Source organism: Capronia epimyces, assembly GCF_000585565.1.
Source record: "Capronia epimyces CBS 606.96 chromosome Unknown aczIQ-supercont1.1, whole genome shotgun sequence".
NCBI lineage: Eukaryota > Fungi > Ascomycota > Eurotiomycetes > Chaetothyriales > Herpotrichiellaceae > Capronia > Capronia epimyces.
In genome coordinates, this window is record NW_006912904.1 from 407,266 (window position 1) to 426,110 (window position 18,845).

The 18,845-nt window shown below is 53.2% G+C and overlaps 6 protein-coding genes across 6 annotated transcripts; 1 reads left to right on the top strand and 5 right to left on the bottom strand.

Moving 5' to 3' along the window:
- Nucleotides 1-20: 20 nt before the first annotated feature.
- On the bottom strand, nt 21-1,616 carry A1O3_00160 (uncharacterized protein; the record flags this gene model as incomplete). The annotated part of the gene is made up of 1 exon (XM_007730312.1): nt 21-1,616. One exon carries the CDS (start codon nt 1,614-1,616, stop codon nt 21-23), a length of 1,596 nt encoding a protein of 531 aa, XP_007728502.1.
- A 1,834-nt stretch (nt 1,617-3,450) lies between these two features.
- Nucleotides 3,451-5,271, bottom strand: A1O3_00161 (uncharacterized protein; the record flags this gene model as incomplete). The annotated part of the gene is made up of 1 exon (XM_007730313.1): nt 3,451-5,271. One exon carries the CDS (start codon nt 5,269-5,271, stop codon nt 3,451-3,453), a length of 1,821 nt encoding a protein of 606 aa, XP_007728503.1.
- A 2,395-nt stretch (nt 5,272-7,666) lies between these two features.
- A1O3_00162 (uncharacterized protein) lies at nt 7,667-10,285 on the top strand (the record flags this gene model as incomplete). Its single annotated transcript, XM_007730314.1, has 1 exon — nt 7,667-10,285. The coding sequence occupies one exon, from the start codon at nt 7,667-7,669 to the stop codon at nt 10,283-10,285; it is 2,619 nt and encodes an 872-aa protein (XP_007728504.1).
- An 866-nt stretch (nt 10,286-11,151) lies between these two features.
- Nucleotides 11,152-12,302, bottom strand: A1O3_00163 (uncharacterized protein; the record flags this gene model as incomplete). Its single annotated transcript, XM_007730315.1, has 2 exons — nt 11,152-11,577; nt 11,886-12,302. 2 exons carry the CDS (start codon nt 12,300-12,302, stop codon nt 11,152-11,154), a joined length of 843 nt encoding a protein of 280 aa, XP_007728505.1.
- Nucleotides 12,303-14,308: 2,006 nt separating this feature from the next.
- Nucleotides 14,309-15,031, bottom strand: A1O3_00165 (uncharacterized protein; the record flags this gene model as incomplete). The annotated part of the gene is made up of 1 exon (XM_007730316.1): nt 14,309-15,031. The coding sequence occupies one exon, from the start codon at nt 15,029-15,031 to the stop codon at nt 14,309-14,311; it is 723 nt and encodes a 240-aa protein (XP_007728506.1).
- A 1,724-nt stretch (nt 15,032-16,755) lies between these two features.
- On the bottom strand, nt 16,756-18,393 carry A1O3_00167 (uncharacterized protein; the record flags this gene model as incomplete). Its single annotated transcript, XM_007730317.1, has 1 exon — nt 16,756-18,393. One exon carries the CDS (start codon nt 18,391-18,393, stop codon nt 16,756-16,758), a length of 1,638 nt encoding a protein of 545 aa, XP_007728507.1.
- Between the last annotated feature and the right edge of the window lie 452 nt (nt 18,394-18,845).

Here is an 18,845-nt window from a genome sequence, read left to right on the forward strand (position 1 = left end):
AAAGCCAAACCAAGACTCACTCATTCCCACTTCAAAAAAGTCTTGTTTTGCAACCACCTGGCCGACCGTACCACCAATCTGTCCAGGCGGGTGAAGTAGTCTGCAGCCCAGAGGACGAGGATGGCATCGAGCAGGGCGCCGGGGATGCGGGCGAGATGCGAGTTGCCGAGATGGACGACGCGCCACGGCTCGACGACGGTGCGGTAGAAACCGTAATAAATCGGCCAGTGCATGGCGTAGATGCCGAAGGACAGGTCGCCGAGATACTGGGAAAACCGCCACTCAAAGGGTAGCTGGAGCATACGGCACGAGTCGAGAGACAGCACCAGCAGGAAGGCGCCGATCCCCAGCCAGAAGGTATAGGCGGCATCGCCGTAATAGGACGGAATCAGCCGGATGAGGTAGGGCCAGGGAAAATCGCCATTGGTGGCGCCCAGGTCCGGGGTGTGTTGGCGGTCGGGCTGGCCGAGCAGGACCAAGGAGAGCAGGAGCAGCATGACCCATCCGACGCGCGAGGCGATGGCGGCGGCGGCGGTGGCAGCAGGACTGCGTCGCCAGCGGACAGCGAGCAGTGTCTGGGATTTCTCATCGATCTGGCTCTCAGTTTCAGGTTCAGTTTCAATGTCGCCTTCGGTAGCAGCTGCAGCTTCGCTTTCCGTCGAGGGTACGGGCACGAATCCAGGCACGGGCAAGGGCACTAGTCGAGGGAGAAGAGAGGGAGGAGGGCCCAGTCGCTCCGGGTGGCGAGACAGCGACAGGTCGGCGACGAACATGCCCAACAGGAACTCGGCCACGTAGACGGCCCGCCAGTAATAAGACAGCAGCACGACGATCCAGAGGAAGACCCAGCGGGCCGTCGTCGACAGCTTGCTGGACGCGGTGCTGAAGACAAACAACACGATGCTGCCGCGGTATTCGATGGGGATGGTCCACATCTGGTCGAGGTAATGGGTGTGGAACACGCCTTCGTGTATCCAACCGTCGATGTTGGCGAACGGGTTGCTGCTGGCGGCAAAGTCCAGGAACCAGTCCCACATCTGGGCGAAGAATGTGTCGCGCGGCGTCATCCCGTACGGAATGTACCAGCGCAGCGTCACCATGATGGCAGCGATAAAGGTGGCGACGCCCGTCGACCCGTACAGTCGGATGAAGCGGCGGAATATTGACGACGCTAGCGAGTCGTGCAGCCGCGCCGCTTGTCGGGTGCGGATCATCTTGAGCATACGGTAGCTTAGCACGTAGCCCGAGATGACGAAGAAGATGGCCACCATGCCGGCTCCGCTGTCGAACACGACCCGGATGATGGGCAGCCGCAGCCACCAGATGTTGGGAAGCCCAAAGGTATGATAGATGAAGACCATCACCGACGCATACCCTCGTAGTGCGTCGAGATATGCCGTGGGATGAAGCTCACCCACCGCCCGCTGTTGAGCATGTAGATAGCTCGGTAGGAGGTGTCGGAGCACGCTGAGCGTTTTCGAGCCCGTAGTGCGCCATCTTGACCGCCGCGTCTGGAGGGCCTGGATGGTTAAGGCCTCCTCGTCGTCACCACCACCACGTCCAATGGTTTCGCTCCGGGTGCTCTGGTCGTCGAGAAGCCGGATTGCTTGCTCCATGTCGGGCAGCATGGCTGTTAGTTTATGCAGTCGTCCGATTCGTTTCGGTCAGTGGGCAGATGAGTATTCGGCTGGGGCTGGAGCTGGAGCTGGAGCAGTCCCTGTAGGCACTTGAAGTCACCGAGCAAGCTATTGATCATCAGTCAGTATCAGAACATTCTTCTGCAATCTGTGGCTGCCACAACCTGGATGGTGATGCTGACCTCAAATCTGCCCATGCAAAAGTACCGCACTGGCTGAGTTTGCCCCCCGCTGCGCAACAAACGGGGACTGTGGGCAGATAAACTTTTCGACATCGCAGTCAGTGGTCACAGCACAATACCCCTGACTTTGGTATACGAGTAGACAATCTATCTGAAGGCGTGATTCAACGCAACAGGCCTTGTGTGCCAATCGGTCGCCTTCTGCCATGGTGCAGGCCATGCTCTTTTGAGTTCTCGGAATTTAACTGACGGCACGCCAGACGGGGAAGCGAGCTTGCTTGACAGCCGAAGGTTGATATTATGGGCCACCTCAACATACTTTCGCAGACCCCCAACTTCAGCTTGCCCCGCATCCTTTCTTTTCACCAGCAGGAGTGTGGTGCACACTGCAAACAGATTGCTGGGCTTGCTCGCCTCGGTGGATGATTTGTACAAGTCCAGTGCACAGCCAGACCGTCGCTTGCCTGCCACAAAGGGGTTAAGGGGGTCAAGCGGTTGAGTTGACATGGGCGCAATCATGAGGGTCCGTGCTCAGAATATGACAACGGCCGTGGGGAGATACATGGCAAATTTCACTTTCGGGGGAAGCTGTCAACGGTCAGTTGCGGAAAGGCTCGTGTCCAGAGGTTGTTTTCGCACCTATCTCATCTCGCTACATGCTGTCGCACTTGAATGGTTGCTTACCAACTCAGTTGTGGTTCAGGGCAAAAGTCCCCCTTAGCCTCTCCTGCAGGGCACATGGCACCCGCTCAGCTGTCAGAACGTAGTCGAGACTTTCTGGGCGTTCCGGACCGAACTCCAGTGGCAGTGGCAAGAGTGAGACGCCACTTGAGAACACCATTGCTTGTTGGACTGTAGTTGCATTGTGGCCCGCATAGGAGAGAGAGAGAGAGAGAGAGAAAGAGAGAGTACAGATCTTGTTCAATGTGCGGTGTACGGTGTACTAGTACAGATAGTAATAGTAGTGTTTGGTGTTTGATGTTTGGTGTTTGGTGTTTGGCAATGACTCCATGTCCGAATGCCCCTATTTTCTCAACTTCAAGCTGACAGGACTTGGCGCCCAGACGTTGCGCTACACTCCCGTCTGACATCTGTATGTACGGAGTAGTAGCTGTTTGATAACAGTCTTTACACTTCGATACGACCCTGACACGATGATGATTACGGAGTATGTACCAACTATGATTGCAATGACTTGTGTGACGTTTTGGCTTAACGGCTTTGGCGGCCTGGATTGGCTGACCCGATAAACCTAGCACTGCTACTATACGGATACAAGCGTTCAATGGTACCTAGATAGGTCCGTCTAAGGGGCATCGATCTATCTCTGAATTACGTGCATCGTGCAAAGTGTGTTCCAGACCTGATCTGAATTGAGATTCTAGCTCTGCAAGTCTTCGCTGGCCAACAGTTGTACCACCAAGAGCAACCTACGAGTAGAACAAAGAAAAGACTAGAGGAATTAGGCCTTGAGATAAGGATCAGCGACCTTCCTCTCCATCATTGGTGGAATCATGCTGCCGTTGCCTTCGAAGTCTTCAGGCGTGTCTCACTCAACTCTCACATCGCAGCAGAGAGATTCAGGGCCGGTGCATCTGACGGCCGCTCTGGACCACCTGAGACAGTCACCCTTAGGCTGGGGTCAGATCTAGCGGACTCCTACAGGTGAACGAGTTGACCTGCGGATTCTTGAACGCTTCGATCATGCCTTCGATGGCCGCATATGCACCAAGTCCAGCGGTTACCAGCGCCCCACCAGCGTGGATGAGATGCCAGACGTTGACGTACCAGCGTCGGGCAAAGAATCCTCGGACCAGTCGCATGGGTCCATGCTGACCGCGCACAGTCTGCCCGGTGGTCTCATTGAAGCCCTCGCCTTCCTGCATCGAGTTCTTCTGCATCATATACGCCAGATGAATGATGGGTGGAAACGAGTAGCTGAACTGGACGACGCAGAAAGCGGCAATGACCGAGACAAACCCAAAGTAGTCTGGGATGGCGGCGGCAACGACGAAAGCAATGCTCCAGTAGATCGGTACGATGGTTGCAAAGAAATACTTGCCGGCCTTCGACGTGAGAGGCGGCGCATTGAAGATTTCCTGGAAGACTTGGTTGTACAGGACCTTGATGCCGATATTGCCGTAGAGACCCGCGGCGATGAGACCCGATATGACAACCATCATGTCACACGCGGCTTGGAAGCCGTAGACACTCAGACCCATGTATGAGATGGTAAAAGAGTACTGGCCTTGGTAGTGGTACACATAGCAGCCGTAGATGAGGTAGACGGACCAGATGAAGAATTGCGCAATCCACATAGACTTGATGAAGTCCCAAGGCCGGCGCATCTCGGCCATGATTTCAACAAACAACTGGGCCCCGCCATAGGCGAAAACCCCCGACATGAGGCCATTGATGGCACCGACAAAGTTGCTGGAATCCGGGAGCCCGCCGTAGTGAATAATAGGCGGGTAGTTGCCCTGGGCATCGGGGGTAATGGAGTCTGCGTTGACGGCTGAGCCTGCGGAGCCGAGCACGCTGATCTCGTAGTTAGGTGGCGAATGCGCCATCACCCCCATGGAGATGAAAATCACCAGCAGATTGATGCCCACGGCGATCATGGAGAAGACGCCAAAGTTGCGCAGCGTGCGGACCTGGCCCATGAAAAACCCGGCAATCACGAACAGGACCACACAAACGGCATAGCAGAGCCTAAACTTGGACGTCTGAGAGATACCTTGTCCGTTCTGAATGATAACTTGGCCACAAATGAGGAGCAGCTGGATGGACTGGAGGATGTTGACCACGTATCGGGCAACATTACCCATGGTTCGATAGGCCAGGTCACCATAGTTCCGAAGAGGAAATTCGTACGAGTCGAGCCCGAGGTACACATCCCAAAGAAGATAACCGGAGTAGCCAGCCATAAATGCAAAGACCGTGTAGAGCGCGATGCCGGGACCCCAGCCCAGTGTTCCAAGTGCAAAGCCAACACCGTAAGGGCCGAGGATGTCGGTCGCAATGAGATAGAAGCCAGCGCCCCAACTTGCAGTTCTCATGGCACGGGCAGCATTGCGCCATTCATCGTCTGTGATGATAGCATGGCCAGATCGGCGACGGTCCTGTCCTGCGGCATTGGCATTCCCATTGTCTCTGTCATTCACCACTTTCTCCTTGGTATCAGGACTTTCTTCGGAACTGACGCCATTCTGCGGCGCCGTCTGATGGGCCTCAGGAGCGGCCGATGACCTCCGAAAAACCTGCTGCAGAAGTCCGGCCTGGGGGATGTTCTGCTCCGCCTTTTCCTCTTCTCTTGTGAGTTTTGCGTAATGGAGGTACTCTTCAAAGGTCACTCCGGGGTCATACAGCTTACGCTGCATAGGGCTGATGAACGTTTCGGGTCGTTCGGGGTTGCTCGGCTTGCCGCCATCAAGAGCGTCTGCGAGCGACATGGCTGCAGGGAACAGGGTCACTCGCAACTCGACGTCCGAGTATGGTTTATGGTTAACAGAAGTACGAGTGCCTAAATGAGCAGAAAGAGAGGGTTAGAACAACACGGCGAGAGACCAACCTTGAGACCCGAGAGGAGGATATGGGGAGTAGTAATAAACGAGCTTCTGCCATCCAGTGTGGTAACAACATATTGGTGCATGGTGGTCCGACCTTGCCGACGATCGATGTAACCACAAGCCACATGGAAGGTCTCCTGATCCCAAGTCCGGCGAAGGCTGGCCGGTTGACGACGAACCATCCCAGAGAGGAGGCAAGCTGGCGGATGGGCGAATGCTATAGGACGGGTGACGAAGCTGGAGGCGATAGCCAAATGAAACTACGCCAAGCTTCGTTAAGCTTTGTCCAAAACGCGGCCCCGGGAGCTTATCCCAACCAGCCAAGGCTTGTCATTGGGCATGCCGGGGCTTAGGAGGCATCCGCCCTTCCATTTGTGATGCAGCTTCCGTCACTCTCACCCCCTCACCCATGCCACGTCTGTGAAGGATTCTCTGAGATGCAACCCTACCGATGATGATGGGTGGGAGGCCGAATCAGCGTCGACCCCGTCTTATCGTTTCCCTGTCCATCTGGCTACCGATACGAATTAGTGCGCTTCAGATACCAGACACCTGCGAGCATCGAACCACCGAGGATGCACAAGATAAAGATCCTGGTCCTTGGTGGCTACGGAGCGGGGTGAATTCGGTCCGGGAGGCAGTGCGTGCAAGATATAAGGATATCGTCAATTGAATACACATTATCCATGGCTCGGCCCTATATCCATCATCATCACCCTCACCCCACAGGCCTTCCCAAAAATGTAACGCTGCACACTTCCATTCGAGGAAAATCAACCACTTTGCGAGTTTAACCGTCAAGCTGGAGGGCCCGCAAGATTATAAGGCCCGATGGGTGCTCATTGCCTAGGCTGGAACAGTTCTGGTCACTTGGCCGAGACTAGACCGACTAGATCGGCATTGTCCCTACTCTTCGATGACTTTCACATCAGCCGGCGTTTTGCTGGGTAAAGATCGGTCTGCATCGATTGGGTCGATACCTATGTTGTCATGTCCTTTTCCCCAAGATCCAGCTCTTGTCGGACGTGAATGAGTATCACAACTACATCTTCTGTGCCATAGTTGGTGTCGGCCGCTCAGATTGCAACCAATCCCACTTGCAAGTCTTCTTCATGGATTTCCATTTCGAGTCTCGGAAGCGCAGTGGTTGTGAACTTTCCGTTCTGACTTCAGACCGCGATGTCCAGGCACTAGTAGGAGTCCGTTCATTGTTAGGCCTTAGTAGACAGCTTTGTACTGATTGGTCGAGGTTCAGACACTGGGGATCATATTAGATACGGTTGTTAGCGAGTTTCCAGTGCAGGAACATCCAGTACATCTCTGAGACAGCGCGACTTTGCGTATCGTGTTGATCCCCGCTTTTCGGCTCCAGATTGTAGTTTGATCTCACGAAGACACCACAGCCCGTCCACTTCTCTTTCTCGAGTCTTGCCTTGTTCTGGCTGGTGACCTCCTGGTTTTCCTCACTCCATGGTACTCTGTACTTGTCTTCCATACGCTGGTCGAATGGGAATCGATCGAGAAGGCCTTGATGAGCCGAGGTGGGAGAGGGATGGCATCGACCACGTCTCTGCCTGTGGTCAAGATTCGGAGTACACCATCACATCCTCGCCTAGGTGTGATATTCCAAGCCCTAAGCCTGTCTGGTCCCGTTTAAGGCTGCTCATGATCTTGATGAGTTCTTGTAGGTCTTCGCTTGACGGCTTGGACTGATCAGGCTCCATTCGGCCATCGTCGAGGCTGGGGGACAGTTGAGAGTTGATCACTCATGACAGAACCGATGGTAAGACTTTGACCAACTGAGCATTACGATGATCGTGTACCTACGCAGTTGAGGTTCCTCAATATTTCAGAATTGTACAGTACATACCTGGTAGGGGCCTGGTTAAGGTGCACAATACTCCGTACAGATTCGAGAAGCTCGGTATAGTTGCCTTTCTGCCTAGGAATGTAGCCAACTGAACTGGACGCAGTACGTACAATATGCAATACCAGCAAAACTCAGGTACCTTAGGTATTTACTGATGTTAGGTCTCTGTCAACGGCCACTGTACTCCTCTGCTTGACATGGGCCATTGCTGTTGGAAGGCTTTGGAACAAAGACGGTGCCTGCGGCGAGTGACTGGCAACTGGCAACTGGCAGAGCAAACAAATTCTTTCCTCAGCCTGAGCCCTTTATCACTCCATTAAACCACGAGCCGGGCTTCTGATACTCTGATTCTCTGATTCTATCACTCTTCTTCATCAGAAGTCCCACACCCCTCCTGCAACCGCAATCATGTTCCCTCAGTATCTGGCAAGCAGCTACTTGCAATACAAATCAGACACAGACCATGTCGCAACCTGGCTAGCCACAACTGCCAAACGATGCGGATTTGCTGCCGACCTTTTGACTGCCAGCGAGACTGAACCCTCTCAAAAAGCACCCAAGCTAAAGGGAAGAGCCAGGATGCTAGCCAAACAAGCCGCCAAAGCCAACAAGCCTACTACCCAGCCTGCAGCCGCCTCCAAACCTCCTGTCTACACCATTCCTATCAAGGAGTTCCTTCCCATGGCTCAGTATATCAGCGGTTTCGGTAAACCTCCCATTAAAGTTCCCAATAGCTTTGTCCGAATTCTTGATCGAGCCATAGCTTTACGCAAGAATGTAGGGGATGCCCTGCGCAGTCAACCAGACGGACAAACCCTTCGAAACCAGGACGATCGCATCTCCGATGAACGACACTCTTTCTTCGTTGGCGTGCTGGAAGGTGTAAGAGAGACGCTCAAGCCACGCATGTCTGCAGATGTAAAGGCCAAAGGCTTGGAGACACAGGCTGCCGCATCTGGGCCTGAGCCTGAGCCTCAGTCACATCTGAGCAACGTGTTTTCCAGTCTGACGGTGGAAGATGTAGATGTGCCGGACTCCATGGACGAGACACCTGAAAGTTCTACTCCCAACTCTGCCGCTGGTATTCCTGAGCAAGCTAAACCCACCTACAGAGCTGAAACCATGATGGATCTTGAAGAAGCCTTTGTTGCTCTCACCTGTCTCTTGGCGGACTTTGACTCAGTCCGAACCGTGCTCAAGGAAACGTGGATCGGGTACAGCGAAGGTCGGTTTGACATAGTCAGTGCATCCATCACATCCAACACGGCGCTGGAGCTGGCGCGGCGTTTGGAAGAGGAGCAGCAGCAGATCTTCGCACCTCACGGCGGGTCGCAACATATGCTGGAGCTGTACTACTGCGCACATTCTCTCGGGCAAGGCTATGACCACGATTACAGAGAGCGCCCGGAAGATGACATCAACTTCGGCATATATGATTTCTCATCCACCTTCTACTGGCCAATCTACCTTATTCTCAATAGTTATTTGGATGTCCACCAACCAGGTTCGGTCCCTGTATACAAATCCGGGACGTACGGACTATACGACCCTCGTGCCGACCGCTTGAAAATGTCGAACCGCGAGAAGTGGAAAGAGGATAAGATCATTCTCTCCGAGATTCTTCCGGATTTCAGCATAATTTCTTTCGACCCGACCCGATCGCCAACTGACGACGAATTCACTCGAGGGCTCTGTCTAGCATTCAAAACAGGCAAGCTCACTCTCGCTGTGCTTTTAGCGGCCCAGGTATTCCTAGACATTCACCACATTCTGCGCGACAACGTCAACCGTGGGTTCCGTGACCTTTGCAGAGTCGCCGCCTCGAGTGTAGCTTCCATCACAGAAAACTTCAAATTCCACCAGAATCTCAAGATCGAGAATTGGCCCGCATCCAACGACCAGGTGTTGAGGCAGTTGGCGAACCACATCCGAGGCAATTGTGCTGATGTCGTTCAAGGGGTCCGCCAACGGGTAGGCTTCCCTCCGGACATTACTATTGAGGTAAACCGGCTGCTGAAAAACCACCCCATAAAATGCGGACTTGCCGTCTACGACATCAAGGCCACATTCTACGAGGCTGGAGTTACATTCTGCAATGCCTGGGGGTCTGTCCTTTTCAGCGGCCACTTGTATAACGCCGTGAGGCAAGAGAAGCTGTCGGATCATTACTGGAAAGATATGGAGCTGTTGTTCGGACTCCAAGATGTTCAACACATGTTTACCGGTGACCATCCGACCGCTGCAGACCAATATTTCCGCCGTTTCTGTCTCGCCATGGGATATTCAGCCAGTAATTTCGCTCGGAATCGACGAAGAACCCATAACGGCACTGCTTCGGTCTCGGCTTCGGCGGCGGGACCACGCGGGTTGGTTAAACAAGCACCTGTTTCACGCATGTTCATGCCACGCTACAGTCACGGAGCCGAACGTATGAACATGTCGGCGGAGGATGTCGAGAAGATCCTGGCCAAGAGTAACTGGCTCGAGGTGGATGCTGACAACGATTCAGACGAGGAGCGGAATAGGGAGGAGGAGAGGGTGCCAGTCACACTGGAGCGACAGTCCAAACCAAGTTCCAATTCACACCTGAAGAAGAAGTGGGAGACCAGACACCAGCTTAGTGTCGTACAGCTGCTCCGGACTCTCCGGAGCTCGCTGCAGGTCGAGATCATTGAGTTCTCGTTCGACTATTTCAGCATGCATCGCAACTGTTGGCGATTATTGCGAAATGTCAAAGAAGCCACCAAAGACCGCATGCGGCAAATTTTCGGCTCCGATTACCTCGACAAGGAGAGCCAACTGCCTTCTGTGGTGGGATACATCTTCATGTACATGGCACAGGACGACAAGTTGGCCAAGCAGCTTGGGCTGAAGGCTCCGGGCGGCCGATTCCGCACTGCTTCAAGAGAACTTCTGGAGACGGCGGCCGAGGCCATTGATATCATGATCGCTGCCAAAGCTGGGGGGTTCGTAGCAGCCAGAATGGAGCTTACTTATGGCGTGGAGTTTGAGATGGAAGAAGAATAACAAAGGACCGCCCGAACGTGGATTTTGAGAACACCCGAGTCATGGCCAGGATTTGGAGTTGAAGTTGGACTTGGATTTGGATGTGAATGAGAATTCAAAAGTCGAATCCACTGCCCATGAAAATAGTGCTGTAGCTCAAACCGATGTTGTAAGAAGTCCCCGGTGGTCTTGGAATACAGAACAGACATGTGTCGGAGGTTGAAATGTTCCATCTTGTCTACCTATCAAAGGGGTATGGGAGGCCAGACTATATTGTGCCTATACCGGCCTCAGGCCTTCTGATTAAAGAACAAGGCTGAGGCTGGGAATGCCTAGGTTAGTGCCTTAGGTAAGTTTGATAACTTGACATCGGTCCGGTCCGTCTTCGTCTCTAGGACACGAACGAGAAGGGGCTAATTACTAGGCCTCAGATTGAAAAGACTTCGGGTTCTTTGTCTTTAGTTCGTTGATAAAATGCAATCTACTATCTATGTTCTAGGTTCCAGGTTCCACCCACGCTCGTAAGGTCATGAAGGGCAGGCCGTTCATTGCTTGTATGGTATGTACTATTGATTCTCTTGTAAGGTAAGGAAGTGTCCTTCAGCGGGCTTCGCTTCACGCTTCGATGCTCACTGCTCGCTGGTCACTGGTCACTCTTCAATACTCACTCTTTGATATAATACTCACGATTCAATACTCACGATTAGTCACTGGTCACTACTTACTCTTCACTGCTTATTGCTTACTGCTCACTACTCACTACTCACTACTCACTGCTCCCCAAGGTTCAATTCAAACTTCAAGCCAGCCTAAATTACATCTAAATCTTGAATCTGTAATCCAGAATCTCGGATCGCGCATCTCCAATCCAACACCTCACACCTAACCTAAGCAGGATTGACCTCGTCCCACTCCACCCCCGCCATATAAGCCACGGCGGCCCTGACGATATCCATCACCACCTTGACTTCATGCTCGTCCCGCGGCGCATACAGCAAAACATACGACTTGGGCACGACTTTGCGGCCGAACACGCTGACGCTGACGCCGGCCAAGGAATGCAGCTGGCCCCAGCCGGCGCGCACGACTTTGGCGGCGTCCTTGGGCGAGAGGATCACGTGCACCGACGAGTCGGCCGTGGAGTGGACGTGGGCGGTCTCGCGCGAGAAGGGGTAGCCGAGCAAGTCGGCGGTTTGGACGGTAAGTGTGTCGGCCACCCAGATGGCGCCGTGGTGGCGTTCGTATTTGGATGGTTTGGTCTCAATCAGCGTCGGATTGTGGGCGACTAGGGAGGCGAATGCGGCGAGTAGGGTCTGGAAGAATGATATATAAGTTGTTAGTATAGCAGTAGCAGTAGTAGTAGCAGCAGCAGAACCAGAACCAGAACCAGAACCAGTATTGTAGGTCGATACAATACCACCATCTTGCATCAAGTCTCCGAGTCTTCGTAACGGCAATGTCCACCATTGTTTCTGTTTCTGTTTCTGCTCCTGCTTCTTCTTTGTGGGCAAGGTCCTGCCATCGCCATCACCAACAAGAGCAGCGGTAGCAGTAGCTGCTCCAAGGCATCATGTATTCTTTCAGAATACCCAAACTTAACTTGGAGTTACTTAGGTCTTACCTGCTGAATTTCTTCTGGAGCAAATTGATCAAGCTGCCTCTGCGGAATGCCATGCGGCCCCAAAGTCGGCCGGGGGCCGGCTCGCGGTGCCGTCGGGCCCCGGTCGTCGCGCAGCCAGGTACGCTGATCCGGGTCGGTGTCGAACTTGCGCACGTCCAACATGTCGATGGACAGCGCGCGCAAGGTGTTGGTCAACAGCCAGCCGAAGACGTTGTACGGCATCCCGCCCGGCCCATAGCCGAGGTAGATCTTGTAGTCTGTCCACGCAGCGCGGGCGAGCGCGAACGAGCCGACCGCGACTACACCCGCGCCCGCCAGCACGGCTGGATAGAGCAACGCGGGTTGGTTCTGGCTGATGCGGCCGAAGCGGAGGCGGAATGTGGAGAGCGTGGCGCCGAGGGTGTTGGTGGTGGCCATGGTGTTTCTGTCTCTTTATGCCTTTTGTTCTCAGCAAGCTCATATATACACTGAGAAACAGACGACCGATGATAGAGACGCTAGAGATAGATAGATATGCTGTACTTACTTACTGGGCGGAAGGGTCCGGATACCGAATACGAATACGTCCCACCTACCAGGGACGATCGGGGAAACTCGGCCAACACACACGTACGTGACAGTGGTGTGTAGGTGTGTAGGTGTATAGGTGTTATCGTGGAATCTGGACTGTAGCAAGAGGCGAAACACAGGGATGATTGTATCTTAGGCCGTGACAGCACTAGGATAGGTGGTGTACATACAGGGTAGGTAGGTACCTGAGATATTTGGAGTTGACGTTGGAGGTCTACAGTAACTACCGACCGAGTTGGTTCGTACTAGGACGGATGCAGTAAGTGTAAGGGGGGAATATACCTAAGGTGCCTTCGCCGGGCCGAAAGTGTCCGGTATCCGGGCCGGTCGATCATTGATGCGATGGCGACATGCCATCGAAATAGGACAAGGACAAGCATGCCATCTGAAATAGGACGAACGCCCTGTATTTGTATTTGGGATCCCCGTGAGCCCAAAACACAACGCAACGAAGCTGTCCCTACCTAAGATATTCAAGCAGGAGGCGAGGAGTGTGCTGTGCATTGCATCCGCATCGCAGGTGCTCGTAGTCCAAGGATATTGGCGATCGCTACCAGGGTGGTCAGGAGTCTTCTCGTTGCTCTGCCGAACGTGCATTTGAGGGAAAGAATAAAAGATCAAAAGAACATGCGGCTCACATTCCCGCGGTACGAAATTATCCGTATAAGAGGGAGAGCGGCCAATGGGGCCAGAAGAATCCTACAGTCATATATTTGGAAGAATCCTACAGCGTCATATATTTGTCCTAGTCATCCAGGGCCTGAGGTAAAGATGCAGAGAGTACCATAGGTAGATGTCCTTCACAGTGAGTCGGAGTCGGAGTTGACTCATGCTGCAGGGATACTGGTACTGTGAGATAGTATATAGGCCACGGGTGCCTACCTAAGGTACCTTAGGTCAGGTAGGTGGGCAGTGAGTGGGAGGCGAGATAGGGCGGAGCGACTTATCCCAGGGGCACCTAGAGGGGAGGACAGCTAAGGAGTAGACCTAGGCCAAGATCCGCCTGGGTAGCTATAGGCATGGACGAGCACCTAAACCGGCGAGCGCAGGCGCCATCATCACCAGGGAAACAGCTAAGGAGTAGACCTAGACGAGCCCAGGAAAACATTATTTCGGTTATATATTTTAGTAGCATAATTTCTTCCGCAATCGACCATAGGATGTGGAATACAGGGCTTCCCGTTCGCTCAGCCGTACTTAAGCCACATGCCGGTCAGTTAGTACTGAAGTGGGTGACCATTTGGGAATCCTGACTGTTGATTGTTTTTACCATTTTGACTTATGGCTGCTGTGTTTTTGGTTTTGGGTATAGTAAAATGCTACTGAATTCGGTTCTGGTTTGTTTTTGTGTATGTGTGTGTATGTGTACCTATACGGAGTGCTCCGTACACCAATGCCGAGATCCCTGCACGCTACGTCCATGCGACCATCTCTGCCACCTGCATTAGTTGGAACTTGGCTAAGCCACGCGAGTTCACATGCTTAAGTACGAGGAACTTCCTCTATAAAAACGATCCCGGTACTCAGTTTCTGGGGGTAGTGTCTTCGTGGGCTTGTGTAAATCGGTCTTCGAATTTGCAGGCTGTGTACGTTGGAGATTTAGGTTGAAATATCTTTCAAAATGATCTCGCAGGGAATCGAACTTCAAATGGCCTCTGCTCATCGAAGTCTCTGAGATAAGTACTTGACTACAGTCAAGATGGCCACATTGGAGCGGACTACCAATATGGCAGCCCATCCTGTGCCGCTCGAGATGTGAGGGGACCAGATATGCACAATGTTCACAGCCTTTTTCGGGGCACGGCCAAATGCAGTCCAGATGAACTGTCAAAAAATGGATTACCGCGAAGGCTTTATTCTCCATCGGCAAGAGTTCTGGTCTCATAGGTCTCGAGCGCTTTCTCCACATCCCCAACCCATTTCTCTTTAATGCAACCCATGAAGACGTCGCGTAGACAGTCTGGGATGCAATTCTGTGTCGATTTGGACGTCGTAATAGACTCTTGTATCTCTGTTTCAGTGCCTTGAGGAATACGCTCTCGGTACTCTCCGTCAACAGCCAACTTCTCTGATGTTTCTTCTTGTACTTCGTCAGAATCTTCCCCATCTCCGTCGCAGCAACTCATCCTATCATCTTGATCGGTGTCATGCGGTTCAAGCTCTTCAAGATCCGTCACAGAATGGGATGTATCGGTTAATGGCTGGGCACGTTGGCGGGCAGCGTAGCGGTTGCGTATTTGTGAGCACTCCAGATCGATGATTATCTCATGATTCTCACGCAGATGTTCTATAATGCCGGTTTTCGTGTATGGTGCGATGAGGGTGCCACACTCCGGGCAGGGATTCTCGGCTGACTGAAATGCGCTCTTCCCGCCTCTGGTCCAGAATGCGGCCTGTGGGATGTCACGCGCAGAGGGGTCACTTTCTTGATATCGTGCGCGTGAATAGTGGGCGAATGCCCTGGATGCGCGAGTTGGTTCTTCCTGTCGTCCGTGCTCCCGAAGGATATGAGAGCGGACTTTATTTTTCTCTTCATCAATGTAGCCACAATCCTTGCAGCCGAAGCCTGTTTTCATGTTATGCCGCCTCTCGCAATGTATGGGATGGTGATTTAAAAACACTCTCTCCTGGCAGCCATCCCAGGCGCAAGGCACTAATATCGGAGGCATCGTGGATTGGCCGATTTGATTCGACCTGGGCTTTGAAATTCTCGGTTCATGCAACAATCGAAAAGAGGTCAAATGTTCGCAAGGGTTTGTGCGCGTCCAGCCTCCTACGGTTACTGTACCATTCACTGCCTAGATAGAGATAGAGAGTTCTATAGAGAGTTACGACGAGTGCAACGAGCATATGTGACCACTGGGCTACCGGTACAGTAGTGCGCCAACAAAAAGGAACTGGCAATACTCGTATCTGACGAGTATTGTCACGGTAGTCGCTTAAATGGTTGATAATGCGCTAAGGACGCTTATGCCAAGCCGCCATTATCACACATAAGGCTCTCGTTGTCACGTGGGCATCAAGGCTATGCCAAGCCTTAATGGTCACATGGTATCACGTGACACTAAGGCTTGTCATCATCGGCCATAATAGAGATGGAACTTCAAACAAAAAACAAAAACCAAAAAACAAACTCCCCCGGGTGGGCTCGAACCACCAACCTCCTGATTAACAGTCAGACGCGCTAGCCAATCTAGCTTTTTGTTAGTGAACATCTTCGCACAAGTTGCAAGGAACAACATACTGCGCCACAGGGGAATGCTCCCTTGTGAGGGTTGGTAACAGAAATGCTCCCTTGTCATTGTTGGTGAGAATTCTGAGGCAAATTTATATATCCTTGGCTCTTGAAGTTTACCCTTCCGGGCTTCCGGGCTTCCGTCTTGGCATAGTATTACCTAATGTAATGCCAGCACAACACCAATAATGATCCTTACGCATGTGGATGTTCTCCAATCCAAACTTTCGACCCGCGTAAATGCCTTCGTCGACATACGGAAAAACACATTCTTTGCTTGAGCATATTCCAACAGGCTTCTCTGGTGTAAAAGATCAGGCAATCGGATTACAGAGGATGAGCCAGGCAGTCGTTACCTTGGGTGACGATTGGTTGCTCGCCCGCCCTGAGTCTCTCTAAACTACATAAAGTACTTCCTTGGTGAAATTCCCCCGCCATTGAATATTGTGGCTGTGCTTACTTGACAGTCGAGGCTCGGGCGAAGTGCGTGGCTCAAACGCTCTCATTTCGCCGTCGCGTTGTGGCGTCCGAAAATTGTGCATGGGCGCTTTGGAGTCACCTGCTGCCTAGGAGCGGTATTGAACAATGTGTGACCGAGGCTGCTACGTTTGACGACTTTTCGATGATTTCACCCTGTACCTGTCCTTCGGCCAGTGTTGGCTTGCGTTAACTCCTTGTCATGCCGCCGCAGCCAGAGGATCAAACAAATGAGACACAAGAGGGATGTAAATGGGAAGAATCGATATAAGAGCTCGAGGAAGAAGACGATAATATACGGATATACGGAGTATGTAAAATAGAATTGGCTGAGAAAGGAATCTTTCGAGTATCTGAAAAATGAGATACCTATTATTGAGGTAGTCGTGGCTGATAAGTCAGCGAATAGGTCGTGGGCGTCGACGGTTCGGGGACATTATATATGTGTATATATATATATTATCTCTCTCTCTCTCTCTGACCATAAAACAATCATATACATACCCATACAGGCAAGCCACCATCCATTCAAACACTGTCCACGTTACATTAACCATCCCCTGCCAGAGAACACACAATACTGAATACCTAGTGAGCAGTCAACCCATGCTTGTCGATCATGGTCCAAAAGTCCTTGGCGGCGGCCTTGCGAGACTTCTTGCCCACGGCGATGAACAGGAAACAAAGACCCCAGAAGAACATGCCGATGAAGCCGATGGCAATATAGGTGTTCTGCACGCCCGAGGCCGTGATCCACGGGGTCACGGCGTAGCTGAAGCCAAAGCCCATTGAGTTTCGGATGCAGATCATGGTCACCAGCCCGTCGCCCGAGATTTCGCGGTACGAGTCGATGATGTAGTTGATGGCAATGGCGCTGCCGATGGGAAAGGTGCCGACGATGAAGGCCAGGCCAAACGCCAGCCCCATCCAGTGCACGCCGTGGTGAGCGCCCACGCCGAACAGGATGCAGCCGGCGGGATGCAGGATCACGGGCACCACCGCCATCCACAGACGGTATTCGGGCTCGAAGATGCCGCCTTTCTTGCGTGCCATCCACACGGCGAACCGGTTGGCTGACACCCCGGCAAAGAGGCAGCCCAGGGTGCAACCGATGAAGGGCGCGATGAACATGACCCCGATCATCTCGGTGGAGAAGTTGTAGGGCGGAGCGGCGAGGACGAGGGCGATGGTGGCGTTGACCACGTTGAACCAAGACAGGATGGAGCCGACCAGGACGCCGGCAAACGCCACGACCGGGAAGCGCAACAGCGCAAACGGCATCCAGACCGAGCGGACGAAATGGTTGGGCTGGCCGGGTCGACGGGCGCCCCAGAACTTCAGCTTCTGCAAGTATGTTTTCCGGGTCGTCATCTGTCCGACCTCGGTCTGGGTGGGCAACGGGGCAGTGCGTTTCTCGTCCACGCCCATAGGAGGAGTCTTGGTCGATGCTTGGTCGGTCTCGCTCACGTCTTGGTCGAAATCGATGGCTTCTTCCTGGGCTTGGGGTCGGTAGAACATGCTCTCCTCCAACAAGAAGAACATGGTGACAATACAGCCGGCCGAGATGATGGAAGCAATGAACTGGATCCATTTCCAGCCCAGATTTTCCGCCACGAACCCAGCGGGCACGGCGCCAATGAACGGGATGCCAAACAGCATCCAGCAGTACATGCCCACCCAGAACCCTCGGTCGTGGGCAAAAAAGACGTCGGAGATGCAGACCTCGATGAGCGTCTCGATCGGCCCGTAGAAGAACCCGATCAGGAATCGGTTGGCGTACCACTCGCCGGAAGAGGTGACATATGATGTCCAGACGGAGCAGGCCAGCATGCCCAGAGCACCGAGCAGTAGAACAGGTCGACGGCCAATGTTCAGGCCGAGAGGCTGCCACAGCAGATTACTCCAGCCGAACATGAGATACTGGACCCCCACGCCCTGGTTGAGGGTGGCCAAGGGGATGCCGGTGTCGGTCTCGATGTCGAGCAGCGCGGCCGACAGCAAGGTGGTCATGAGGTCGGCCGAGAAGACGGCGAGAAGGCAGACAAGCGCGCAGAGCAACTTGCGCCTCTTGCTCCAGTTGAGAGGGTCGTCGTATTCGGAAGTGGGTTGAGGCAAGAGGACAATCTCCTTGTCGCCGCCCTCTTGATGTTTGACCCTCAAGTTACCGGCTAGATCGACCAAGTGCACGGTGCCGGGCACCACGTCGGTATGTAAGTGATGCTCCATCGTGAGCAGTCGAGGGAGGTTCGAAAAGTAAGGAGACTTCCAAGGGTGAGTCGCAGGGTGCCGGCCGACTGTTGGGGGGGACCGGGGACAGGAGACAGGCTCATTTATAATGCAAGTGCCTGGCCTGTCTTTCCTTGAGCACCGCAGCACCGCTCCAGCATCGCTTTGCACATCTGACCATCCACGATGTTGGCAGGTAGCAAGAACAGCTGGGGAAAGCCCATAGACCAATGGCCGGTGAGCAGGCCAGGTCGATAACGCTGCTGGCTTCGCTCGGATAGATTTCTGTCCAAGTCCAACAGCAGGCCTCGTTATCAAACTCCTTCAAATCCGGAGCAGGATCGATAAGTCGCGGTTCTAGAGGAGAGTTAGTCACGGCGAGTGGGACATGGGATGATCCCAGCGACAGACCGGCCCTATCCACTGTATCCACCCTTTCATACCCCCTTGCC